Consider the following 27,291-nt stretch of genomic DNA (forward strand, 5'->3'; position numbering starts at 1 on the left):
CTGGGATTACCCCTTACACATCCTCATCACACTGATCCTCAGAAACCTATCCTCTAAAAATCCCACAATGTAGAACGTCACGCATATTCCATGTATGGGTGAAAAGCTGCATTTACATCTTGCTTTTTAGTAAACATTTTATACTCCCTTTGCCCTGGCTTATCTGCTTAGAGACTTCTTTTTAGTTATTATTGATTGTCAATTGGCTGCAGTTACTCACTCTTTGATCTTCCCTTTTGTTTAAATGGCCACCCACACTATCTGCCCTCGCCCCTCCATCTCTCTATTAAACAGTAATGAAATGCAAACAAACTTGGAGGTACTCTGGGAGCAAAGGGACCCTGGGGCCAGCTTCCCTTAGGCCTGTGAATTGTCATTCCTGAAGCTGTCTGTTTTGTAAGTTCTCCTGCCAAGTTTCTATGGGAGCAGAGGGATCATTTTCTCCCTTTTCAAAGAGCAGGGTGAGTTGAGGCCTCGAGCTGGCAAGTCCTTTAAAGTCATTTTCAAAGGAAACCTGAGCTGAAAGGCCATGCAGCTGGCAGAGGGTGCTGTGCCTTTCTGAGGCTCTCTGTGGGGTGCTGGGTGGTCAGCTCCCATGGCTTCCCAGCACGTGCTCGGAGCCTGCTGCAAAGGCACTGCCAAGGGACACGGCTGCCCAACAAGTGGGCCCATGGCCCTGGGGACAGGCTCAACTCCACATGCTCTCCCCACTGCCACCCAGGAACAGGAAGGGGGGTGTGCAGGCTTCTCCTCTGGGCCAGTGACCAGAACCACACTTGTCCTCACTGTTCTCAGGTCAAACTTGATCCTTGGGGTTTTTTGAGGTGAAATAAAACTAGGTGCCAAAGCAAGCTAGGGTGAACTTGCATCTGAATCAGGGAATCATAAATGGTGTAGTTCACTCTCATGGACAGGTTGGAAAGGGGAACCAGAGGGAAAGTGCTTGTCCCAAGTCACACTGGAGGAGGTGGCTGAGTTCTACCGCAGGGCTCTTGGCACAGAGCACCTCTGCAGGGATGGAGGTTTGCTTGGCCACTAACCATTCATAAAGCTTCTGAGTCTGCAGATGTCTGCCAATCACCCAGCAGACACCAAAAAGCCCCAGATGCACTCAGGCTGAGAAATATATGTCTAGGGCCACATGCCTTCATACTGCCCCATGAGCCGAGGAGAGAGAAATTGTTCGTGAAGCCAGAAAGCAAGATGGGCCTTCTCACTTCCAAAACTGGGCAAACTGAGGTCCAGAGGAAGAAGAGATGCCTATCTATGTGTCAGCAGAGCTAGGAGGGAAGTCATTAAATGCTTAGCCTAGGCCGGGCATGGTGGCTCACACCTGTAATCCAAACACTTTGGGAGGTTGAGGCAGGCAGATCACCTGAGGTCAGGAGTTCGAGACCAGCCTGGCCCACATGGCAAAACCCCTTCTCTATTAAAAGTACAAAAAATTAGCTGGGCATGGTGGCGTGCACCTGTAATGCCAGCTACTTGGGAGGCTGAGGCAGGAGAATCACTGGAACCCAGGAGGCGGAGGTTGCAGTGAGCTGAGATCCGAGTCTCTGTCTTAAAAAACAAAAAACAAAACAAAACAAAACAAAAGTGCTTAGCCTAGAGCTGAGTGGGAGGTCCTTCCAAAATCTCCCGCCTGAGCTCTTCAGAAAGGGCCTGGAGTCCGCAGTCCCTCCTGGTGCTGGGATCCAAATGTGCGTTCATGCCAAGGTACCAGGAACCTAGCCTCATCTCAAAAGACGCTCGTTTTTGAGAACGCAGCAGCCAGCAGCCCCTTCCCTCCAAGAGCTTTTTCCACTAGGTTAGGAGCTGAGGGAGTCAGACGCAGGCCAGGCCCCATTCCAACGCAAGAAAAGCCCTCCAGACCAAGCCAGTTTGACTTTTCAACATTTTATTCTTATATTTGTACAGCTATATTTTACAACGCGGTAATGCAGTTTAGACACAGCCAAACCCTGTCTCCGGAGTAGTTATAACACAAGCATGACGCAGAATGGGATGAGACAAACATTCCCAAAGAGAGTTTAGTTAGTAACAACTTCAAGTCCCTGTGTCTGCCTACACTTCAAAAAGGGATGGCGCACGCTCGCCCATCATTGAAAACTTCCGTGAAAAAAGGCACCGTGAGGACACGTTGTACGGGTATATACAAACTGAAAACTAGAACAAAATTACACATTTTTCCTTCTGCAGATTTTTTTGTTCTTTTTGTTTTTTTTTAATACACACTTTGTAAATTGTAAACCTTCACTTGCAAAAAAATACAAATACACTGAGGCATTTTAGACAAAATATTTTCTTACTTATACAGATGCAATACTTAAAATATTCTCTTAAGTGCTCTTTCTCAATAAAGATTCTCAGATCCGTGTCTGCCTGCAGATACAAAATCGAGCCTTTAACGCAGTTTTATATTTTTAATATATCTTTTTTAGGTTTATATATATTTATTTTATATATATATATATTTATATATTTACAACTCTGCCATATATTCCTTCACCTTTGGTTAAAAAAATTAAAGCCCTCTCTTTGATAACATACTGAAGTCTTGTCTTTTAAAAGAATGCACATTTACATACAAAAGAAACATCTGTTCCCACAAAACATATACATTCCTCATTTTGCAGACTAAAGTCAAGTCAGAACTTTTGCATACTCCCCTGCTTTGACATATAAAATGATTTTGCTTTTTGCTGACATGGTTCACCTTACACATAGGAGAAGAAGCAATATGATTTTCTTAATGTTTTATGGCAGTGGGGGAGGGGGAGCTGCTGCGGCTCCCAGTCCCCCAGGCCCCGACCCCCACCACCCCCCACCCCCAGCTATGATTTGCACTAGTGGATGAAAGAGGCACTACATCATGGGATGAACATTGTAAAGTGTTACAGTATCCTTTGGGTAGATTCTGAGAAGGGGCTGGAGACGAAAGCATCAACACTCCATGCTTCAGCAGGCTTTGGGGAGCTCCGGAGGCAGGTCAGTGGCTGACACGCGGTATTGCACCTTGGTGTTGGTGATGGCGCCATGCTTCTGGCGCAAGTGAAGTCGCAGCTGGCTTTTGTGACGGAAATGCAGGTTACACTTCTCACACTGCAGGGATATCAGAGGCAAACTGTTAGCTGTCATCAACCCAAGAAAGGTGTCATTGCTCAAAGACCCAGAGAGGAAGATTCTCCCTACGAGGGACTGGGGCAGCTCTTGCCTCTCCAAGGCCAGGTGAAGAACCCATATGCATCCGGGCTTCTGCCGACAGATAAGCTAGCGTTGTGCAAATGTCCGTTCCCTGCTTTCCCAAGTGTTGCTTCTGCCTCTCCCTTGCTAGAGACGTCCTTCCCTGTCTTAACTCCACAAGTTCAAGTCTTATCCAAAAGTGCAGTTAGATGCAAACTCCTCTAATGATTAAGGCATTTCTGAATCTCTCAAGGATGAAAATAATCCCTGTTTGCCTTTGAGCCTCTGTAAGATTTCTACCTTTACCACACAGCCCTTCGTGTGCATGGATCCTTCTTCAGTGGGTAACACTTTGAGGGCAGTGGCTATTTTTTTCTAAACTTTATAATCTTCCTAGGACCTCACAGAATATACCTCTTATTCAAATTATGCAATTAATCTGAACACATCTGGACAAATGGACTAGATCAGTCTGAATTCACGGAAATTCTGGAATCTAGGGTAACTTTTTTTAAATGCAGTTATATTCTTTCCTAGGGTATATATCCTAGATGAGCTAATTAAACATTAGCAAGTGGAGCCGTTTCTTGATTTAATTCAATGAATGGGTAATAAGTGCTTTAGTTTAGATAAAAGTTACTTAAAAGTAAAATGGATGAGTAAATGTAATGGGGTAATCTAGATGAGATCTTGAATGAGAAAGGACATTCTTAGATAAAAACAAAGAAAATGTTAGTAAAGTATGAACTTTAGCTTATAATTATATATCAGTATTGGTTCATTAGTTGTGACAAATGTATGGAACTAACGTAAGATGTTAACAATAGGATAAAATGGGTGCGGGTAGGAGCCCTCAGTACAATCTTTGCAACTTTTCTATAAATCTAAAACTATTCTAAAACAAAAAGGGTAATAAAATATGTTCAGATAGAGTATATGTTTTCAAGTGAAAATGGAAATAGATGAAGACAAATAAAAAATGAGCAGGGCCATGTGTAAAATCTCTGGTCTTGGGAGACATAGGGTCTACTGTATCTATGCCATTCACCGATGTGTGTCCCCAGCATGTCATTTCTCTCTCTGGGCCTTGGATCTCCCTTCTGAATGGCCTGGGTCAATACAGGCTGAAAGTCATTCTCAACTCTGATATCCTAGGCATCTAAAATTCTAGCAAATCATTATAGCAGATATTTATTTTACTATTACTATGTGCATGTGCTATCCTCAACACTTTAATCATTAGTTAATACTACAACTCCATGAAGTAGATACTATTTTCAAACTCACTTTACAGATTAGGAAATTAAGGTACTAAGAGGATAACGAATTTGCCCTAACAGCAAGTAAGAAGATATTCACTCACAGCTTGATCAACAAGTGAACAAAAATAACCATGTTTTGCAGGTTAACCTCCGGTATGTAGCTTAACCATTCATTGATTACTTGTTGTCCCCATCACCACCTAGAAGGATGTCATCAACTCCTCAAAGCAACCATAGGCAAAACGTACACAGATGAGCGTGGCTGTGTTCCAATAACCTTTTACTTAGGGACAATGACATTTAAATTTCATATAATTTGCATATGGCACAAAATATTCTTTTACTTTTTAATTGTAAAAACCATTCCTAGTTCATGGAATGTTCAAACATTGGCACACAGGCTATAGCTGCCGAGACCCCGCCCTAGAACACTCCAATCCCAGTGAACCCATCCACAGTGTCGTGCTGCACGGCTGGCCGCCTCTTCTTTCTTAAAATGACCTTCTTTATGTTTTTTTTTCAATTTTTTCTTGTAACATCATTAATTCTTATAACATTCTTTTTGTTCTCCTCCTCCTAAGACTGTTCCTTCTCAAACACCTTAGCTCCTCTTAAATGTGCATCTAGCCCAGTATGGGGTGTCCAGGAGGCAATCAATAAGTATTTGTGAAATGAATGAATCTAGGTGGAGTGAATCAAGTCTATGTATCCACAGTCTAGACTCCTCTCCTAAGGCCCAGATCACCTAGTCCAATACCCTCATTTTAAAGATGAGTCCCCTAATGCTTGGGCCAAGGTCAAGTGGGGTGTCTGGCCATCAGGCCCAGATCTAGGTCTTCCAACCATTAGCGTAGTGGTTGCCCCACTGTGTGCTTGAGATGGGAGCAAACAGTTCCACTGCCTCCCTACTCCACCTCCTTCCCTGCGCTCCACCTCCTTCCCTGCCCTCCACATCCCTGCAGGACAGAGAGCGGCCTCAAGAGGCTTACGTACATGGTAAGGTTTCTCTCCTGTGTGGATTCGCAGGTGGCTCTTCAGAGTCTGAAGGTGCCGGAAACGGGTGCCACAGATTTCACAGGGATAGGGCTTCTCACCAGTGTGGATAAGCACGTGGGCACGGAGGTGGGCCACCTGAACGAAGAAGAAAGCATGAGAGGTCTTCTGAGGTGGGCTGCAGGCCTCTGGGCAGCCCTTCATTAGCACACAGCCAGTGAGTGGGCCTTTCTCCAGGCCACTCTGCTCACCTGCACACGGGGACTGAGTGGGCCTTTCTCCAGGCCACTCTGCTCACCTGCTCATGGGGACAGAGTGGGCCTTTCTCCAGGCCACTCTGCTCACCTGCACACGGGGACTGAGTGGGCCTTTCTCCAGGCCACTCTGCTCACCTGCTCATGGGGACAGAGTGGGCCTTTCTCCAGGCCACTCTGCTCACCTGCACATGGGGACTGAGTGGGCCTTTCTCCTGTCCACTCCGCTCGCCTGCCCGCTCCGCTCGCCCGCCCGCTCCGCCCACCCGCCCACTCCGCTCGCCTGCCCGCTCCGCTCGCCCGCCCGCTTCGCCCGCCCGCTTTGCCCGCCCGCCCGCTCCGCTCGCCCGCCCGCTCCGCTCGCCCGCCCGCTCCGCTCACCTGTACAAATCTGGCTCCGCAGGTTTCGCATTTGTAGGGCTTCTCTCCAGAGTGAATTCGAGTGTGGGTTTTCAGGTTGGCTGGCCGGTTGAACTGGGCCCCACAGATGTTGCAACGATAGGGTTTCTCACCTATTACCAAGAAAAAGGGAAAAAGAAAAGCCATATTCAATAAGGAAGGCCTCTGCAGTCCCTGGCTCCTGGATTTCTAAGCAGCCTGCTCCTCCCTGAGGCCACTTGTGTTTTCCTTTCCCTTAGGGAATGTGAGAGAGAGAATCCAGGGGCCTGCCCCCACGCCTGCCAGCCCTCTCTCACACACACACCTGCATACCTCGCAGGGGACCAGGGCCAAGAAACAAGTGGCGGCATGGAGTAGCAACAATGCCAGGTGTGGGATAGGAGAGGGGGAGATTCCAGGAAGCCTGGGCTTTAGAACCAGCTTTGTCATTAGGATTATCTGCCTGTGGAACCTGGACAAGTCACTCTCCTTCTCTGGGCCTCAGTTTCCCTCTCTGGAACCTGAGGGGCTACTTCAGATTACCTGGGAAGGTTCTTCTAGCTTTTCCCTTGGATAAGACAGATTCACTCATCAACTCATTCACCAGGGAGACACAGTCAGGCTGCTCTAGTTTCTCTCTTTTAGAACAAACAGATTTTTCCGCTTGTGGCAACTACAGCTGGATTCCATTTGCAAGAGGGGTGGGGCTTGGGTCTGAGTAGATGCTCAGCAGAGGAAACCAATAGAATGGCTGAACCTTCCTTCATGGAAAGTTTTTGGGATAATAGGGCCATTTACGGTACTAAGAGAGTAGATTTTAAACAACAATCAGGTCATGAGAAGCTACCTGGTAAAGGAATGTGAGTTGATAAGGAACAAGTCATTGAAACAAATCAACAGGCTTTTTTTTCTGGCTTTACAAAAATCGAATCTATTTGTCTTTCCCAGACTTAGTCTCTTTACCTGTACAGTGGGATTAACACTTCTGACCCCAGCAAAGGCAGAAAAGCAGGATAGAGCATCTCAGAGGAAAGACAAAGGATACAGGGAGTGGATGAGTCAAGTCACTAAGCAAAGACAAGACAGGGTTAGACCCCTCGTTCAGGCCAGGATGGGGCCTGCCTCCTGCCTTGCCCCACCAGGTCTCCAGGCCCCACACAGCTTTCTCTAGGATCCTCTCCCTGTCCTGCCCCAATAATTGTGGAGAGTTCGGGTCGTGTGGGGCAGGGCCATACCGGTATGGACGGTCTTGTGGCTGGCGAGGTTGCCCTTGTAGCGGAAGGAGGCCTGGCAGCGGTCACACTTGTAGGGTTTGTCGCTGTGGGTCTGCAGCGTGTGCCTCTTGAGTGAGGCCTCCTCAGAGAAGCGACAGTCACACTCATTGCAGAAGAAGGCCCCGTTCTCTGTTGGAGGGTGGCAGGGGGACACCAAAGTCAGCACGAGGAAGGGAGATAGGGCTCTAAGGCCGCTCTCCTCTGTAGCTACCCCTTGTGCCAAACTGAACTCTCAGTCCCTCACTCACCCACCCGACATTCATGGGAGCTCGGAGCAAAGGATCTGTGGGGACTTTATTTTTCTTATCATTCAGAGTCTTAGCCATAGAGAAGGGAGAAAGGAGATGGACTGAATTAAGGTACAGAAGGGAAGCTCAAACCAACAGGTGCTCAGAGGGCCTGCACCAGTTTGAGGAAAGCTCAACAGAGATTTTCTTTCCCCAAGAGCTCTGAGAATTGATTTTTAAAAATAAGTTTACAGTTTTATTTACATTTATACACAGAAGCCCTAGGGCAAGACCCTTTACCTCTGAGCCTCTCTCTGTATCTCTGTCTTCAAAGTCACATAATAAATCCCTGTCCTGCCTACCTCACAGGAGGATATTATATTACACAAAATAAAACACAAAGCATTCCAGGAATGTAAGATATAGGTCAAATTCAATTCTACTTTGAGGTCACTGAAGGAGGAATCAATGACGAACACTCTGTGGTCACCCTTGCACCTATTTGGATTTCATGTCTCCAAATCCTCCTGTGAGATTGGGAGACCAAAGCTGATGGTGGAAGTGGGAACAGAGGCCCAGAGAAAAAGAACTGGAGTGCAGAGCAAAGGCAAACTAGCCAGGGTGCAGGAGGGGACAGTCCCCGCTCTCCCATCTATGGGTCCATGACCCTGTGCCAAATCTCTTGGTGTAAGCAGCTGATTTATTTTTTCATTTGTTGTAACAATTTGAAAATGAGAAGTCACGGTGATTTTACCCTGATTAGGTACTACTGGGCTCTATTACTGTAGCCAGAGCTGGGCGAAGAATTAGACTTTTTTTGTCTGGTAAAAACTGGGAATGCCAACCACCAACTATCCAGAAACTGCAATTTAATAATTCTCTTCAACTGTTTTAACTCGACTAATATTACTGAGTTCCTACCCCATGCTAGGGACTTACTACTACCTATGGGGGATGTGAGAATGAATAAGGTCAGATGCTTCTCCTTACAGAATGTACAGCCTGGCAGAGAATAACATGCACACAGGTCAGTCCTAGTCATTTTGGTATAGAGGAATGGAGAAAGCTCTGGGAGTTACAGCCAGCCCCACAAGCTACTTTTGCTGGCGTGAAGCTAAAATGACTGTATGGTAAGTCTTGATTACCCCAGATCAACTCTAAAACCCCATCCCTTGCTTTGGTTAACCCAGTTCCCTAAGAAGTGAAGCGTGGGATGAATGGCTGGTGACTTGGAGTGCCAGTGGACTTCCAATTGAGGACTGCTCCAATCAGAGACAACAGCATAAGTAAAATGGAGCACAAAACCTATGGAGCAGAGGGGCCTTCCTTCTCCCTGACAAGAGGAGGGAGGGAAAAGGACTCACCACAGCTAGAATCTGAGTACTCAGACTGGGTCTCTCCCATCTCCTCAGGGAACGTGGGGCCAGCGGTGTGGAGGCACATCTCTGCGTGCTGTGGGGACTGAGAGCCGCAGGACGTGCACTTCGGGGGGTGCATGTACAGTGGTGAGTGGCTCTCGCTGCTGCTGCGGGGAGAGCCCGTCATGGACCTATGGACAGGAGTAAAGACAGCCTCAGCACCTGGGGCAGGGCCTCAAGACCACCCTCTCCTCCCTGTGTGTAGGCAAGCCCAGAGGCCAGAGCTGGGCTGCCCACTCAAGCTCTGAGACCCCAGAGTTGTCCTCAAGTTTATCTCCAAACAGTATCTGCAGAAAGATCACTGACCAGGGTCAAACTGAGCCAGAGCTTCCCCGCAGCCCACAATCTCTCTCAGTCCAAGGGTAGTAGGATGGTCCCCTGCTACATCAAGACCACAGGAAGTGCCTGTGGGATTTATAGAATGCTATTCTGCCCCAGAAGGGAATTATCTCTCTTGCTATGAAAAAATATACACTACTTAAGTGTAATATACTTCCTTACTTAGACTAACTCAATCTACAGGCACTGATTCCACACCTCTAATAGGCTCAGCAATTCAGGCAAGAAAAGAAGAAACCCCTGCACCCATCAGAAGAAATGACATGGAACCCTGCCCAGGTAACCCCTGACCTCAGACCCAGACAGTCTCTGAAATCACCTGTTAACGATGTTATTGAGCCGGCTGGCTTGTGGGATGGTGGAGTCCTCCCCGCTGGCACTGAGCTTGGTTGGGGACTGGAGGTCAAGGTTCTCAGGCTCCATGGGTGGCTGGCAGGCAGGTGGGGCCGTGTAGGCTCGTGGGGAAAGGCGGCCCAGCTCAGCCTGCTCAGGCCCCTCTGGTTTGGCATTCTGGTTGAGGCTGTTGAGCACGATGAACTTGTATTTCTTCCAGTTGCAGGCTTTGGGGTCAGTGGGGCTCTTGGCTGGAGGGGAGCCAGAAGCCTGGAGGATGCAGGCATTCTTACTGCTGCAGGACTCTGTGGGCGAGTTGGGCTGGCAGTCAGATTTCTGGGGGCTCTGTGGACTAACCAGACCCTTCCGGTTCAGGGGTGCATTGGGGGGCTCGAAATGCAGGGCAATCTCATCTTCCGAGGAGGGTCTCTCTTCTTCTTTGCTGGCCTTGTCACAAGGGAAGTAGGGGGCATTTCGGGCTGAGGGGGCAGCAGGCTTGAGGCCCTCAGCCACACTGTAGTGCATATCACTTCGTGCCTCTTCTGGGACTGTTTCCTTGGGTGAATAGATATTGCTGTGGCACACATTGGGGGACACCTCCAAAGTCGGCCGGCTGTACTCACCAGGGACTGGCCTGGCACTATCACATGGGAGTGCCCGCTCCTTGGGGAAGGGGTTGGCCACAGGCATCCGGACATCCCGAAACTCCTCATCGGAGAAGAGGAGGCTGCTGACAGGGAGGTGGCTGTACATGGAATAAGAGGCTGGCGGTGTGGACAGGCCACTGTACAGGCTGGGGGCAAAGGCTCTGCTCTCACACCCAGGGGCGCTCCTCAGTGGCAGGTTGTTCTCCACCACCTCACGACCCCGATAGGCCATGATGTCTTGGGGCATCAGCATCCGGCTGTTGAGGAACTCTTCACGAGGGGGCTTGATGGCAGGAACCATCTCTGCTTCACTGTGAAAGAAAAAAAAGAGGAAAGACACCAGCCCCAAATCAGAACTGTTAAATAGATGACCTTCCAGTGACACTTATATAACCACATCTGTGTTTGAATTAGCTAGACATAGGTGACGTGGCTCTGGAGCAGGGAACCACAATTACAACGCATTTATGCTAGAAGCCTGGAAATCCAGCCTGAAATTGGGAAGACTGAGGCCCAGAGAAGGGAAGTGAGTTACCGGCATGATCTATGCCTGATTAGACATAATCTTGTATGTTTAAGGCACATATCTATGCATGTGTGTGAATCTATAGCTCTTCTGATGTTATGAAATTTTATAGCTCACATAAAACTTTCAAAGCCCTTATCTCACTTCACCCATGCAAAATCCTGAAAGGAAGGAAAGGTGGTTATTATTATCTCCATTTTACACATAGGGAAACAGGAAAAGAATTTATACAATGTTGGTATGACACTTTTGGAGGATCATACACAAACGAGTAACCTACTGAAGAAAGAACTTGTCCCAGATGCTGATGAAAGTTTACATAGAGAACAGGCAGCAAACGCCAATGTATGAATCCCTGGTCTAGAGCAGCCAGACCTGGTTTGCAAACCTAGCTGTGCCACTTAGCAGCTGGTGACATGGAGCCAGTTACTCAGCCATTCTAAGCACAAGGCCTGAGCCACTGAAAGTACTTGTAAATGACAGCAATGATGATCTTGCCACCGTCATCACTCACAGGAGACAAAGAACTCTAGCTGTATATACCTGAAGGAACATCATGTGGGTGAAATAAATAGGCAAGCTCACCATGATCACAGTTAACGGAGCTAGAACCCATAAGAAGGTTAAAGAGAAGCCAAAAAGAGAAGCTTTCTAACTGTCCAAGGTATGCTGTGTGGTTCTGGGAACACTGAGTTCCTGGCTCCTGGAGGTTTTCAAACACAGCCTGGAAAACCCTTCTGTTTGAGCGAGGATGCAATCACCCTAGCATGGCTGGATCAAAAGGTTCTAAAGAAGTTAAGCTCTGAGTCTCTGTTGCACTTAGTGAAGCTCTTCACTTCTTTGGATCTCAAGCTCCTCACCTTTAAATGAAGGTCATGTCTTATCACCCCTCAGGTAGGAGATTAAACTCAGTGAACTCCATTCAATTCAATAAATGTCCTGCCTAGTAGGAGCAGCGTGACATAAAAGGTGAGTAAGATAGCCCCTATAACCTTGAGCAGCTCACAGTCTGGTCGGGAACTAAGGCACATATGTAAATAGTTATAATAGAAGTCTAAAGGAGAACTAAAATACATATGCAAATATTAAAATAGAAGGAAAGTTTAAAGCACCGGCAAAATGCTTCACAACACAGAGGAAGAGCTGAGGGAGGAAAAGTGTTAATCAGAAAAACTTCCATGGAAGAGCTGGCATCCAAGATTAGCCTTGCAGGATGGGTGGGAGGAGAGGGTATATTAAGTGAATGGAAGAAAGCAAGATGCGGTAATGCATAGGACATACCTGTATAGCCACAGGAGTTAAGTCTGCCTGGGGCACAAGAGTTAAGAAGAGCAGAAGTGTGCAACAAGAGTGGAAATGTGGGTTGCAGCATATCATAGAGGAGTATTTTTTCTGTATGCACGAATTATCAAAGGTTTCTGATTGGGGACTATCTCTTCCATCTCTGAGGCTTCCATCCGGGTAGCAACTCACCTGGCCTTAATAAACTTCCGGCAAGTGTCCACAACATGCTCCATCTGCAGGTACATAGCCGTGGCCATCACAGCCATGATGTTGCCCTCCCGCAAATTGAGCCGAGATGTGTACATAAAGTCCAGGAGGATGCAGAATCCCTCAGGGTTGATCTCAGGATCTAGATTGATCACACTAAGGTTGCATTTCAACTGGTCTGTAAAGATGCTATAGAACAGGCCACTGTAAAACAAACAAATGTCCCACTATAGTAGACATATAGAATCTGTGATCCCTTACAGTCAGCACTGATACTCAGCCCCTTTCCCCTGGGCCTACCTCCAGAACTTCTATGGTAATTAATAATAGCTGCTATTTATGGAGAGCTTACCAAATGTCAGGAGTCATTAAGCACCTTACATACATTATCCTTTGCTCCTTACAACCCTGCAAGGTAGGTACTATCATTCTCTGCCTTTACAAATAGGGGAACTAAGATCAGAGGGGTTAAGTGAATATTCTTGAAGTCACAGGGCCTGTTTTCCTTTTAGTCTTAACTGTACAGATTACCAGAGTTAAATTTAGCCCCCATTTGCAGTAACTATTCTTAATCTACCTTTGTCATAAGCATTCCTTCTTGTTCCATTGCATTTATACTTATTTTTAAAATTCTATCTCTTTTTAGAATTTGGGTATGAATGACAAATAAATAAAAATATGCCTACATCTATACTCTACTGCTTTTATCAAAGTTCATAGATTAACAGAGGGTCTGTTATTCCTTGAAGACCCAAGTCAAACCCTAAGCAATGCCTCCAGGTGCCATGCTGTCTGGTGGTGGAAAGAGTACTCAATTGTAAAGAAGAATTCTGGGCTATCATCTTGATTCTTGATTCTACTTTTTCTGAGTGGGTTGCCAGAAGTGAGCCAGACTTCCACCAAGTAGCTATGCAACTGTGGGTAAGATATTTAGCTTCTCTGCATCTTGCTTTACTCATCTTCAAAGTAGGAGGAACAATCATGTCTACCTTATAGTGTTGTGGCAAGAATAAAAATGTAAAGGATATAGAATGATGCCTGGCATATAGTAAGCATTCACCAAACATTATCTGTTATTTTTATATCTCCATAAGCCTCTGTTATTTCCACTATTAAAAATCAGGTGCTTAGAGTAGATGTTGGATAAGTTTTCAAATAGCAATAGAGATCTCTGATTCTGTATCATTTAACCTCCCTGTGCTTTCCTTTTACCATCTATAAAATGAAGGCAATAGTGTAATGCATAACACTGAAGACTACTAAAAAGATCCAGGGAGATGATATCATGTAATATAAAATTGCTCTGAAAACTCGAAATACTTGATAAACATGAAGAATCAGCTAGTTCACTCTCACTAACTCTTGCATATACTCTGAACACCCATGGAAATTCAGTTGTAGCATAAAATAAATACATTTATAGCATAAAAGAGCAAAACATGTCAAATTAACTTGCTTAAGCTACTTAAAGACAAAGAAAGTTCATTTGAAATCTTTTCTCATTTTTTCACTGGTTAACTGAACTTATTCTCCATGTCTGCCCCAAACACATCCTTTCTTGGGGCAGTATATAATTTTTCCCCCTCTATGCCCACAGAACATGGCTCTTTCTTTTCTAAAAGTGCATTCATTCATTCATTCATTCATTCACTTGGGAGCCTACTGTGCCACACCATGGTGCTGAGATCTGGAGACAAAGCGAGACGTCATCCCAGATGCAGTAAAAGGCCCACATGTTCTGCCTTGCTTGGCTGCCAGCACCATCACCCCACTTTGACTCACCCACCCTTTCCTTTCAGATCCCTCACCTGCAGGCCATGAGGACCGTTTTATGGGCTCTAAACTGCTCACGGCTCACAACAATGACAACATCAGTCAAGATGTCTCGACTCCGGAGACGATTAAGGTTGAGAAGAACATCACTGGCATGGCGGGTGAACTGGATACAGCTGTCAGCCGGCGAGGCCATTTTGTCTTCACTTGAAAAAAGAGGCCAAAATCCTGTTAGTCCTCCAGAACCTGTTTCCTGCTTGCCACGGGTATCAGAGCAGGTGGCTCAACCTGCTAAGGTACAGAATGCAACTCAGGTCCCTTGTGTTTGATCTTTGAACAATTCATAGTCCAACTCTGGCCATTATTCTTCACAGTTTTAAAATAGGGAGAATAACTTTTATCCAACAAGTTGGGATAGAAAGCCCTTTAGGGGAAAAGCAAAGGGAATGAATATTTGTTGAGTGTTTTTCCCACATACCAAATACTCTGCCAAGCACTGACAGGCAGTGAGTATGTTGCAATGGAGAGACACTGTGTTTTTTGTTTTTGTTTTTGTTTTTTGAGACGGAGTCTCACACTGTCACCCAGGCTGAAGTGCAATAGTGCAATCTCAGCTCACTGCAAGCTCCGCCTTCCTGTGTTCAAGTGATTCTCCTGCCTCGGTCTCCTGAGTAGCTGGGATTACAGGTGCCTGCCACCATGCCCAGCTAATTTTTTTGTATTTTTAGTAGAGATAGTGTTTCACTATGTTGGCCAGGCTGGGTCTCAAACTCCTGACCTCGTGATCTGCCCAACTTGGCCTCCCAAAGTGCTGGGATTACAGGCATGAGCCACCGCGCCCGGTCGAGACACTGTGTTTTAAGATTATCAGGCTAGACTTGCCCTTTGCTAGCTGTGGGACTTTAAGCAGGTTGTTTACTGGTTTGGGGCTTTGGTTTCCCCAAATGGAAGTAGTAATACCTATGTGGTTATAAAAGTTAGAAATACATTCCTCGTTCATAGGAGGCTCTCAAAACTCACAGCTATTCTCATAGGTATCTTATTTCATCATCTCAGTCACCATTGGTCTCTCTCTACTGTTAGGCTTTAGAGTTGCCTGACTTTTGTACCTCGAGGAGCTAGCATATTGTTGGTGCACATTAGCTGGCTAAATTAGTTTGTACAAAGAAAGAGTAACAGAATGACTGACCAAGCAAGTGTTAAGACAGTCTAATACAGAGGTGAAGGATGAGGACTAGGAGTGATGTAGAGGGAACTGGTTATCCTTGTCTCATATAATGAACAGTGGCAAAGTTCACAGAGACACATGTATTGGCAAATTCAAAAGAAACAGTTTGTCCCAACATTTTAAAGCATATAATTTTATTTACTTACCCAATGCCTTGCTTCACAGTCCAAAATTTTGCTCAAAACCTACAGAGAAGAGAAGAAAGCAAACAGAAATTGATTTAACGAATGTAAGATTGTCCACTATAGTCTTATTTTAGGACATACACATTTAGTTTTGCTTTGATAGTTGCAGCTTGCCAGCTGGTGTGGTTTTACCACAAGCTAACAAACATTTTCCAGCTCTGCTCTTATGGAAACAACAGGCACCCGAAGCTATGAGATAATAATGTTTTTATCCGGAGTACTGGGAGTACAATTGCATACATTAATTCGTTATACATATATATATATACATATATTTCCTTCTTCAAAGAAAAAATTTATACCATCCAAAGGCCACTAGAGTTTATGGGAAAGAAAAAATAAGAAAAATGGTTCTGTCAACATTAACAATAACGATTCGTCCGTGGCCTAAAACCACTGGACGTCATTCAAAACCTGCTAAAATATTATCTTTCAAGCCTTAGAATGATTCCGCAAGGACGATAGGGCCAATATCTTTATCCTTATTTCACTGGCGATGAAACTGAGACTTAGGGGTTCAAGTGGCTTGCTCAAGACAAACAGCTAGGCAGTATTTCCTGCCCATCTGAAACATTAAGACTGAATATAGACTCTGCAGAACACAGCCTGAGATGTCATGTCTACATATTCCTTGAAAACCTTTGTCTTCTTTTTCAAAGTGTTCTCTCCCTTCCCTACTGGGTCTAAGACCAGACAGAATGCCATTGCTTCTAAGTTTGTGCTTCTCCCTGCTGGTAAAAGACTTAACTATGTGATTTAGCTGAGAACTGACCAGGGAGCACTAAACCTTGAAGAGATTTAATGAAATATGTACCTCCTTCCAAACCGGCTTCTCTAAAACAAAATCATTAAAAGCACAGGTGTAAGACCCTCATTTATGATCCAATGTGGGCTGCAAAATAAAACAATATTTGAACTGTCTTCCCCCCTTTAAAAAAAAAAAGCAGAAACCTTTTAGAGCTATTTTCTGGGTAAAGAGGCCTGAGGCCAACAAGGTCATGTTGGGCCATGTACATGGTTGGTGACCCGGCCCTAGGTCTTCTGGCTCAAATTCCTGTCCCCTTTCCAAATCAGCCTACGTGCTGTAGAACATGCAAGACAGCACCCTGATGTGGGTGAATCTCATTTTTAAGTTCCTTCCCCCACACAAACACTTTGCCCCATTCCAGGCTGCTGAGTCTTACCAAATGAGCACTCTAAAATGAGAGGTTTCCTTGAGTCTGTAACCAAACACTCTGACATTTCTCTGTGGTCCCAAGTGCCAGTCACTCAATCCCATCGGCTCCAAGGTTAGTGTGTGCATGTGAGTGAGTGGGGACTGGAGGGAAGGAAGTGGGGAAGGGAGAAGACAGAAAAAGACAAAAGAACCTATCTCCTCCTCTCCCCAGCCCAACTCGAGATAGGCAAAGAGAGATAGACTAACTCGGTCTTTACCAAACTTCAAGGATTTTCTCCTTTGCAAAAGAAAGCTGAAGACACATGGGAGTGGGAGGTTTACTTATAAACTTTCCTCTCTTCTTTCATGGAAGGGATCCTCAAACACTTCTGGAATACCTAGGCTGTTCTTTAACCATCTTCAACCACCAGCTCGCTTGTGGATTTCCAGTCGCAGGCTTCTGGAACCACAGGAAGCCCAGATTTGCCATTTCACCATGACAAGTGGCAATGACTCACTCCAGATGCGGATTGAAACAAACAAACAAATTCCCCTGTGTCCACTGTCAGCTGGACCTTGGGCTTTTCACCGTAAGCCTCTGCCTGGCCAAAAACAAATGTACATACACGAGGCGCAGGTCCTTCTCAAGTTCACTCCTTTGCAAGCCAACTCGTCTTAAGAACCAGCTCCCCCCAACTCCTCAGTGTGTGGGTTGAGTGTGGGCAATGTTGTCACCACCCCCACCCCAAATGCCGCAGGTGTGGAAGCACCACCAGCATTTGGTTTGTATTTTTACAGAGCTCTTAGTCCTTTCCCACCCCCTCACGATTGCATCTTATCCTTATAACAGCCCTGCTTTATTAGGGAGGGAACTGAGGCTCCGGGTGAGAGGCCTTGCCCAAAATCTCAAAACCAATTTCCAGCAAGTTCTGGACATGCCGCGTCTCCTAGATTCAGCCATTCCACCAATGCCACACACAAGACTACCCACAAAAACAATCTCCAAGGAGCAGGGCTGTCAATGAGAAACTGACAACTGCTGGCTGCCCCCAGACCTGGACTTCCCATCCCAATCTCCCCGCACCCACGCTGGGTCAGTAACCACCATGGGAGAGTTAAATGTTTTCTCTTCCCTTCCTCCCTTTAGCTCTTTTGGCGCTTTCCTTGTGCATAGCCAACTAGGCTCCTTGAGAAGACAGATCCTTTAAAAGAGCTTTCCATTGAAGAAGAAAACAGGAACCAAAAAAAAAAAAAAAAAAAGCAAAGAGAGAGAGAAGACAGCAGAAACGACAGAGAGAGAGAGAGAGAGAGAGAGAGAGAGAGAAAATGAGAGAAGAGGGAGAGGCGAGGTTAAGAGCCAGAGAGCAAGCCAATACAAAAGACCCCATCCTTTTCCTCCCTCCTCCCCTGGGCTGGCACCAGAAAGCCCCATTTTCTCGCTCACACATAAGAGCACAAACACCAGCCCTGCGCGCCGGGGCAAGCCTAGGCAGACTTCGCTACCCCACCCCGACCACTCCGTACCTGTCTTCCAGGGACTGCCCGCCCCTGGGCGATCCACCTCGAAGCCCCCCGCAAGGCGCGACGGAGGCTTTGTGGTATGACCGTGGCGGCCCTTAATTTAGTTACATTCAAATAAAACTTTTCGTGCACCTCGGTAGCTAACATTGTGTGTATGCCTTTTTTTTTATTTTTTTCCTGTTACGCCGTCAAGGCAGCAGGCAATGAGGGGAATGACACAGCCCTCTCATTCCCGGAACGTAGTCAATCTCGGCTCTGCGGATTTCACAGAACACACTTTGCCTATCGCCGGCTCCAACAAGAAGTAACTTTCCAGGAAGCTGCCGGGCCCCGGCAGCCGCCAGGATCGCTGCCTGCGCTGCGCTGGCCGCCGGGGATTCACCCGGGGAGGCGGGGCCGCTGGGGAAGGCTCGCGGGGAATACAGCACACTTTCCCCTAAATCCCTCGTCCGCGCCGAGTGCAGGGCTCTCAGAGTTCACCTAGTCCAGCCTCTCACCCACAACAGTTTATAAATGGGGAAGGTCAGACAAGTTAGTAGCAGAGCTGGGTCTAGAACCCAGGAGTTCGAATACAATCCGAGGCTCATATCGAGACTTTAAGTTGTCCGATTCCGAGGTTTATTTGCTTTTTTCCCTCTTTTTGCCTTCCATTCTCCCTCACCCCCGTTCTTTTAGGGGAATGTTTGAGCGAGACTTCAAGGTCAAAAGATGGAGTCCCTAGGGGCTGAGGGTCTCCATCATAGGCGCCCCAGGCAAGGTTGGAGAAAAACTAAACAGAAAGCCCCTTCCGCCTACGTTGGCAAGAACGGGAACCCAGCTCCACTTGGTTTCCGCCCAAAGTCTTTAGAATAGGAGCTGCCAAGCCGTAAGGATTTCCGAATCCGATTTCCCCGAAACCGTAGAGACACAGCTTGGACTCGGCAAAGGCCGGGGCCCCGACCCCTGCGCGCGCACTGGCACTCTCCAAAGTTGCCTCGCCTTCCTGTGGCCCTCCCGGGAATTATAATCCCCGGGTGCCATGTCCTAATTGGTCTCGGTAGCAGGCTCCGGGGTGCGCTTTCGGGGGCTAGGGGACAGCGAAAGACTCAGCCACAAAGGCCGCAGTCTGGTCCTAAAACTAGCCAGTGGCGTCACACTGCGCCGCTCATCCCTTCTGCGGCAAGCGGAAGGGTCAGAGTCGGTCTGCAAAGACGGAGCCTTTGGCCTCAAAATCCTACATTGAGGCTTTCTCACCCCTTCGCCCGGTGGGATAAAGGTGAAAGAGACGGTTGGGATTTAATAAGGGGTAGGGATGAGAATCTGGGAAGTTAAAATGAAGTAAGTGCATTTATTGGAAATTAGGAGTCCCGTGGTTCCGGGAGCTCAAACCGAATGGTGTTTTTACCGCTGCCTAACGCTAGAGAGAGCCCTCCATCAAGGTTTGAAACTGTCAACCCCTTTCTCGCCCCTCCCCTCCTTCCCATTGACCTAGTTTGGCCAGAGCCTCCCGATTTGGAGAATGCCTTCCGCCCTTCCCCCCTCCTCTCCAGCCAGAGAGGCTACAGAGGCTGTTGGATTATTGGTAATCTAATAACTCCAATAACCCGCTGAAAAATCCAAAGGGAAATCTGAAAGTGTAAAGCACTGTTTAGGGACAAGGACAAGGAATTTTAATAAGGCTGGAACTGCCGTAGTGAACCCCGCATCAGGGGCCCTGCCGTGGGGCTCCCGGTCTCAGCAGTGTTTCAGCCAACTAGCTGCACGGCTGCAGACACCACCGTGGTCCGGCGGCAGGGGGCGAGGTCAAATCGCGGAGCTGTTTTTATTCTTGGGGGAAAACACTCTTCGCCCTCTTGGCTGGGGAACGGGAGGGCGCAGGAGACGACAGTAAATAAAAGCGAATTTGATAACGCGATGGCCTCGGCAGCCGCTTTGGATAACCGAGGTGTTCGGGGACATTGTGTCCTGACTTTCATTTCTATCACGTTTCCTGCCAACAGTGCTCTTGCAAGCCTGCAAGCTTCTAGGAAATGCAATAAAACAGAGGGATGTGTTTTATCTTCAAGATCTGAAGAGGAGTTGCAGAAGGGACGTTCCCCATACGCTCAGCGCGAGACAGCCTTCCGGAAGGGCCCGAAGACAATGCCAGCAAATCGCGTCCCGGAGCAGAGATCCCTCGGCCGTCCTGGCTGGACTGGGCTCAGCCTTTGCAAAAAGGCTGGCGGGGGAGGGGAGAAGCATGATCTCCTCAAGCAAACAATGCCTTTAAAAATCCGATCTGGAAAGAAGTCAGCCAAGGTCCTTATTCACGTTAATGAAGATGGAAGGCACTAACTGTCCTTGGAAAGCGATGAGTCAAACTTGACCGCGCTTCAAACTCGTTCCCAGATTCGTTTCCAGTCCGAACAGAGGCGCGTTTCTCCGACGCGGCCTCCGACGGCTCCCGCAGTGGGAGAGGCCGAACTCGATCCCCGCCGACCCGGGCGGGGGAGACGGCGCTGTCTCCCCCTGCAGAGCGCGCCTGCTGCCGCTAGGGGCCGCCAGCATGCGGACGCGCGTTTGCCATCTTAAGTCACGAGCTCGGAGAAAGAAAACTTTACGGAGGAACTGTTGTGGCACAAATTCTGGCCTATCCACATGACCCCCACCCCCTCACACACACACACCCGGTTTCTCGCCAGGCTACTATGCAGAGGATGTTAGGAAGGGGAAGAGAGCGATTTCAGAATCGAGGCTCGCCCTGCAAGTCTTTGGTCCAGGCCTTAACCCCCCTCTTAACACGCAAACCCCCGAGCTCCGAGACCCACACCCTTCAGCACCATCTGGGCTTTTCGTGTCATTACCGAAAATCTTAGGCCATATTTTCTTTAAAAAAAAATCCTCCAAGACTGCTGGGGAGCGGTTTCCAATGAACACTGGCAACAAAGGTGGCCTAAGAGGTTAAACTCATGGTTCTGGCAGCCGCTCCTTTCTCATAAATACTTCAAAGGAGCTGAGATAAACCCGCCTTTGACTTTCAGTCACTGACATGAAATTCAGAAGCTTAAAATCTGGTCCTGGTTAAGTCACTAACTCACCACTAACAAGCCTCCTCGTCGGGCCTGTTTCCTCAACTGTAAAACAGAGTTGTACGTCCCAAAGCTCCTGAGCTCCTAGGTGGCATCCTTCCACTACCGACTTCCCCTAAGAGGGGCCACAGGGACAGGAAGATGGTGTGTTCGAAGCGGGTTATTTGTGGTTTTTCTTAGTGCAAATAGATGCTCATCGCTGAGTGATGGGCAAGCAGCGAGGCCTTTCTGATTTTCATCCCCCTTGTCAAAACTTTGGAGGTTGTATGCCATCCCCATTGGAGGGTGCCCTCCTTCTGTCAGTCCTAGCATCTGGTCAGGATACCGCCGCCCGGGAGGTGGAACGGCGAGCCCACCGCCCATGGCCGCGAACTCGATCTCAGCCCACCGCTAGGTGGCAGGCCAGCCCGTCCGAGAATCGCCGCGCGGCCGCAGCTTCCACACCGATCCCTACCCGCCCCTCTTTATTTTCTGTCTGGTGGGGGCGAGGGTTGGGGGTGTGATTGCCTCTAAAAGCAAAGCTAGAAAACATTTAATTTAGTGTATGTAATTCCGTTCCTCCCGATGCTCCCGCCTCTAGCAACCACAACGCGGTATCTGGAGCTGGTTTCATGTATCATAAGTTGATTTCTCCCCCAGCCTCCGAAAAGCTTTATGTACTGGGAAGGGAAAGAAGGTGCACTTGTCTTCAAAAGGCAGAATGGCACTCGACGGTATTGGCAGAGATTCTTGCCAAACACTGGTCATCCAGCAAAGAAAGTCGGGAATAAACTCCTGATCTTCTCGGAGGAAAGGGGCGCTGGGGGCCGAGTGCTGGATCCCACTCAGGCTCACTGCGCCTGGCAAAGCGGGGGAGTGGGGAGTCGGGTATGGTCTTTTGGTGAAGTTGTGGGTCTCGGAGTGGACATCGGGAGGGTTGGGAGGGGCCGTTCCTGGTTTCCACTGGGGCAAAAAGAAACCAGCCAGTTCTGCCACTACGCTGCACCCTCGCTGTGCTCGCGGCGGCAGCGGCGGTCCCACTTGTTGCGCAGTGCTGGAAACCGGCACGCGCCATTCGATGTTGACTCACAGAGGGCTACAGATCAGCCTACCATTGCTCCACGCCATCCACAAACCTCCTCAACACACCCCCTACACATACGTCCTGCCACCGCCGGCAAAACTACAGCATTTCCAGCCACTATGGTGTTTTACACCAAAACATCCCTCACTATCTCGGTATCAGACAGGCAGCAGAATTAAGATGCCCTGAGAAGTCAATCCAAGGGGAAGGCCGGGCTACCTCCGCCTGGAGAACTCGTCTACTTAAAATCAACCAGGCACCCTCCCCCCACCAAAAAAAAAATCTTAGAACCACGTTGCCTATTATAACACCATCCTAGTTGGAAAGCAACATTTTTCTTCCCTACTTGATAAACTTCAAAGTCCTTTTTATCCGTTAGTTTTATCTCCCTTATTTTTTTTAAATCTCTGGGGGAAAAAATGTTTCATAAGTTCACTTCCCAATATTTTTCAAAAATTGACTTTTGCCAATAGTTTCACCCACCGAGGGGTGGCGCTGCTGCACCGCCTCCTCTATATCTCTTAAGTTTTTCACAACAAAGTGGGTTGTGAGTGTCATTACCCTGTAGGGGATAGAGGGAAGGAAGGGTTTTGACATCTAGCCATGGCTACCATTTACTCAACTAATAACTGGAACTCTTCAAGGGCTCAGCAAACGACAACTTAAGCATTTAGAGTCCCATCCCTATCCACCAAACCCAGAATAAGTTAGTCTTTTCAAGAAAGCATTGGTATAAAACCCTTCAAAACTGAAAAGAAGAAAGGGGCAATTGGAGAATTCCCACTTTTTCTGGCTGTCTCCTTCAAGTCGCCTAGTTTTTATGAACAGCATCTAGCCTTACTGTCACTATCAACAACCCTTAAAACTAGCCAATGCTTCGGCCTCTAGTATTGGAAAGTCTTCCAAATAGGATACTGGAAACTTCTATTTATAAGCTTGGGGTGGCGGGCGGGGCGGGGAGGTGGAGAGAGAGTTGCCATCTACAGGTTTCTATTTTGGCCTGAAGACTCAACTGCAGTCATTAGAGTAAGGGAATGCCCATCTCCTGGTACTTGTTCGCCATTTCCTCCTCCCCCAGAGACAAATATCTTTTCGTCTTTTAAAAAAAAGTATATATTTTAAAGCAAGAATGTGATTTCATCTCTCTTCTTTGAGCTCATGTTTGCTACCTCCAGGAATAGCGTGTGGACTAGGGCCAGATGAACTTCAACTTGGGCTGCAGATTTACGAGGTTCTGTTCTAGTGCCAAAGGCTCTTGGTAGTAAATAGTGAGCAAAATAGATACCTGTCTCCTGATGGATCTTGCCGCCCCCTCTTTTTTTTTTTAAGTTATTTATTAAAACCACACACACCTTGCAAAGAAAAAGGGAAACTGGCAGTCTCTGTAGAGGAAGCCGGTGGCATCGCTCAGAGCCACAAACTGTATTTCTAAACAGCCCTTTCCCTGGTTCCCTCTCTCCTGCCCCACTTTTTTTAAAATCCAGACTGTAAAAAACACATCTACTGACACTCACTTTACTTTAAAAAAAGAAGAGAAAAAGTAAAGCGTTACAAGACTTTCCTCCTGGAAACTATAAACTGATTGAAAAAAAAATCCATAAAAGATTAAATCCTGGCGGGTTGTGGGGTGGCGGGGGCCGGCGGGGAGGGGGCGCGGAGTGGAGATTGGCTCTTTGAGGTGGTCAGGGGCCCTGTAACAGCTTGGGACTTTCAGCACCTGGTTTGGGGTCATTTATCTGCTCAACTGTCAGGACCTCCCACCCCCAAACCCCAGCCACCAACTCAACCATCGTAGGAGGGAACACAACACAGAGGGTCTTTTTTCATTTTTTTAAAAAATCGGTTTGGTTGTGTTTTTGTTTTCCATGGGGGAGCTTTAAAACTCATTATTGCAACACTAGTTCCATTTTTCGCCAGGGTTCCAATAACACGGCATCATAAAGGCAACGCAACCCACAGTTCTCAAGACATTTACCACGGTCACTGCATCCGGCAGCGGGGTGGCCCCTAGCTCCTGCTGCCCCCCCGCCCTTTCTCCTCGCCCGCCCCCGGAGCTCAGCCGATTTCTGAGGCTCCAACTCTACCCACTCCCTCCCCGGGCCGCCGCCGCCGCGCCTTCCCCCATTCTTACTCCCTCGAGGAGAGCCACAGGTTGCAAATCCAACCAACCTCGCAATCTATTTTTGCAAAATCACTCACAAAGATCTCCCTTTCGCGCCCGCGCCCGCTCCTCCCGCGCCGGGTCCCCTCAGCCACGGCCACAAAGTGCCCTTCTCTCCTCCTGAGTCTTGCACATAAGGAACGCGGGCTGGGGCTCTGTTCGTCTTTCTCCTCGCCCAAGGTAAGGACCTCGGGAATCTGAAGCCCGGCGTCCACTACGCTCAGGCCCGCAGTTCCCTTTTTACAGAGCTTGCACCATGGGAAAAAATAAAATAAAATTTAGGAAAGGGAGGCAACAGCCATTGGGAGCCAACACAGAGTCACGCAGCGCCCAAAATACAAACACCGCAGCGGCCAGAAATCCCGCCACCTTTCTCGTTCTCCCAGGCTGTCCTGTCGAGGTTCCCTGAGTCCCCCCGCACACTGAAAGGCATCGCAGGTGCAGTGCGCACCCCTTTCCCACCCACCCCAAGAAGCCCTGTCCCGCCATCAGTCTCTCTCCTCGGGATGAGCAGGGAGAGCGCGCGGAGGTTCCCGACTCCCTCGACTACAACCAAGAAAGAATAATTTTCAAAGTGTTCAACATCCCCGCCCCCAAGCTCCCCAAAACACAGGGGCAGGGAACACCAAAACACTCGGCTCTCGTTAGGAAGATCACGGCTCTGAAAGGAAATAGTAGACACGATACTTCATCTCATCTGGATTTATGACCAAAAAAACAAAAACAAAAACCCAAAGAGTTCGCTTGCATTTTTTCCTTCCAAATCTCGGTTCGGCTCGAAGGCAGGGAATCTAAAAGACCGAGGCCGATGGAAGAGAGCCAGCGGGGCGAGCGAGCGGGCAGCCTCCCTTTTTGCCTCCCGGAGTTACCCAGAAGGACAGGGGAAGGGAAGGAAGAAGAGGCGAGGAAAAAGAGGAGGGAGGGAAGGGGAGGCCAGGAGCGACGGAGCAAGGAAAGCAGTTTGCAAGCGAGAAAAGAGGGAAAAAACACAGCCGCACGAATCCAGAGAGATCACAAGCCGTACGCAAGCAGCAGCAGAAAGAGCGAGAGCGCGAGCGCGCGTCCTCTCCGCGGTCTGGGGCCAGACAGCCCCCAGACTAGCCCGAATCACCCCCCAAGCACTGTCTCGTCCTCTCTGCTCCGGCCGCCCCCTAATTCCCCTCCTTCCTCTCCTCCACCTCCTTTCCAAAAACCAAAACAACACAAGGGAGGGTGGCAAAAGCCTCCCCAAACCGGCCGATTCACTCAAAGACAACAATAATAATAATAAATACATAACAATCTATATCCTAGAGTGGGAGAGACGTGGGACTAATCTTCGGCATTTATTTTAACACCTGACAGCTAGAATAAATAAATATATACATTTATATCAATAGATACACATAGAAAACTTGGAGCCAAAGCATTTGGCAAGAGCGGAAAAAAAAAGAATTAAAAGGTAAAATAATGATCATGAGCAGCGGCGGCGGCAGCGGCACCAGCGGCAACAGCGGCGGCGGCGGCAGTAGCAGCAGCAGCGGCGGCAGCAACAGCAATAATCACCTGGTGTCCGGCCTTTCCTAGAAACTTCTTGCATCACCACTTCTAAGAACCCCAGTTCTAAGAATCAACAGAGCTCAATTCTCGGAATTTGAGCTTCGGACTTTACCACTGCTACGTGGCAGGGGAGGACTTGGTGTCAGCTCTCCGAGATTTTTACTGCCCCTGGCCAACCAAAAGCCCTCAAAGCCACAAGATTTTTTCACTGGCCGGCATATTTCGAGGTCCTCATAAGCAGAGCGTCTCGGATTTGGAGGTTCCGGTTCGAGGCTCGAGGGGCCTGAAGGTGGCTCTCCCTCCCCGGGCCCAAGACGATGGTATGGCCTGCTCCGCCACCGTCACGTGGGCTCCTCCTCTGTGACGTCGGCGCCTTCGCTGTAGCAAAGCTCGGCCTCTGGAATTCTGAGAACTAATTTGCTATTCGGTGACATAAGAGGGGGAGTGCGCTTTGCTTTCCCGGGGTCTGGGGCTAATTCCTTCTTTCTTACCCATAAACTCAGCAGATCGAGCTAAATGCACAAAAGGGAGCGAGAGGTTTGAACCACTGGGGAAAGTATGTTATATATATAGTAGGGTTAGAGAGGCGAGTAAGAGAAAAAAAAAATAAAATAAACATCACAGCTCTTTCCAACTAGAATATTAGGCACCACGAGAAAAATATTTGCCAAGCAGTTTTCGGTGGGTTCATTTGCTTTATTTTTATTTAAGACAGGGGTTTTTGCTGTTGTTCTGGGTTTTTTTCTTTCTGGTGTGGTGGCTTGGGATTTTTGGTTTCTGTATTTTGATGGTTTATGGATTTTTGCTTCTGATTTTTTGCCTTTTGCAAGTTTGTGGTGTTACGTAAATCACAGGATCGGCATCGGTTGGATTTTTTTGTACGTGCCTTTTCTTTCCCTATCTAATCCCTCAAGCGTTTTAAAGATGTATTATTTCAATACTAATACTATTGAAAGAAGCTTAAATTTTTGGCCATATGTAACAATCCCAGCCCCCACTTTTTTTTTTTTTTCCTTTGGTGCAATTTCCTTTTTCCCCTTGGACTTTTGCTGAAGTGTGTCTCTCCTGCACTTGAGAGAAATGTTCAAAGCATTTGTTTTGGTTTGGTTTGTTTCTTTCCAGGACAGCAAGTGGTGGGTTTAATCTGTTATTGTTGACTCTTGGGAAATTTCTTGTTGCAAGAAACGTGTATGTGGGGGGGAGAGTGGGGGTGGCGGGGTGGTATGTGTGTGTTTTCTACAAAATTCTGTGAGCCAAATACCTGTTTGTGTTTTGTTTTCTCTTAAGGTCTTG

General features: G+C 47.7%; 1 protein-coding gene across 5 annotated transcripts; it reads right to left on the reverse strand.

Moving 5' to 3' along the window:
- Positions 1 to 1,880: 1,880 nt before the first annotated feature.
- Positions 1,881 to 26,360, reverse strand: BCL6 (BCL6 transcription repressor). 5 transcript variants are annotated; one of them, XM_001158812.7, is made up of 10 exons: positions 26,005 to 26,360; positions 15,473 to 15,511; positions 14,134 to 14,304; positions 12,308 to 12,529; positions 9,648 to 10,619; positions 8,936 to 9,120; positions 7,306 to 7,473; positions 6,074 to 6,204; positions 5,439 to 5,576; positions 1,881 to 3,102 (listed from the first exon to the last, which is right to left on the reverse strand). In XM_001158812.7, the coding sequence occupies exons 3-10, from the start codon at positions 14,292 to 14,294 to the stop codon at positions 2,959 to 2,961; spliced, it is 2,121 nt and encodes a 706-aa protein (XP_001158812.1). In that variant the 5' UTR covers positions 14,295 to 14,304; positions 15,473 to 15,511; positions 26,005 to 26,360; the 3' UTR covers positions 1,881 to 2,958. The 5 variants fall into 5 exon arrangements, with proteins under 5 accessions (XP_001158812.1, XP_009445264.1, XP_009445266.1 ...); XM_009446989.5 differs by lacking the exon at positions 26,005 to 26,360 and adding an exon at positions 16,696 to 17,908; XM_009446991.5 differs by having other exon boundaries at positions 2,600 to 3,102; positions 14,134 to 14,389; positions 26,005 to 26,343.
- Positions 26,361 to 27,291: the final 931 nt, after the last annotated feature.

Source organism: Pan troglodytes, chromosome 2 (assembly GCF_028858775.2).
Source record: "Pan troglodytes isolate AG18354 chromosome 2, NHGRI_mPanTro3-v2.0_pri, whole genome shotgun sequence".
In the NCBI taxonomy this organism is placed as follows: domain Eukaryota; kingdom Metazoa; phylum Chordata; class Mammalia; order Primates; family Hominidae; genus Pan; species Pan troglodytes.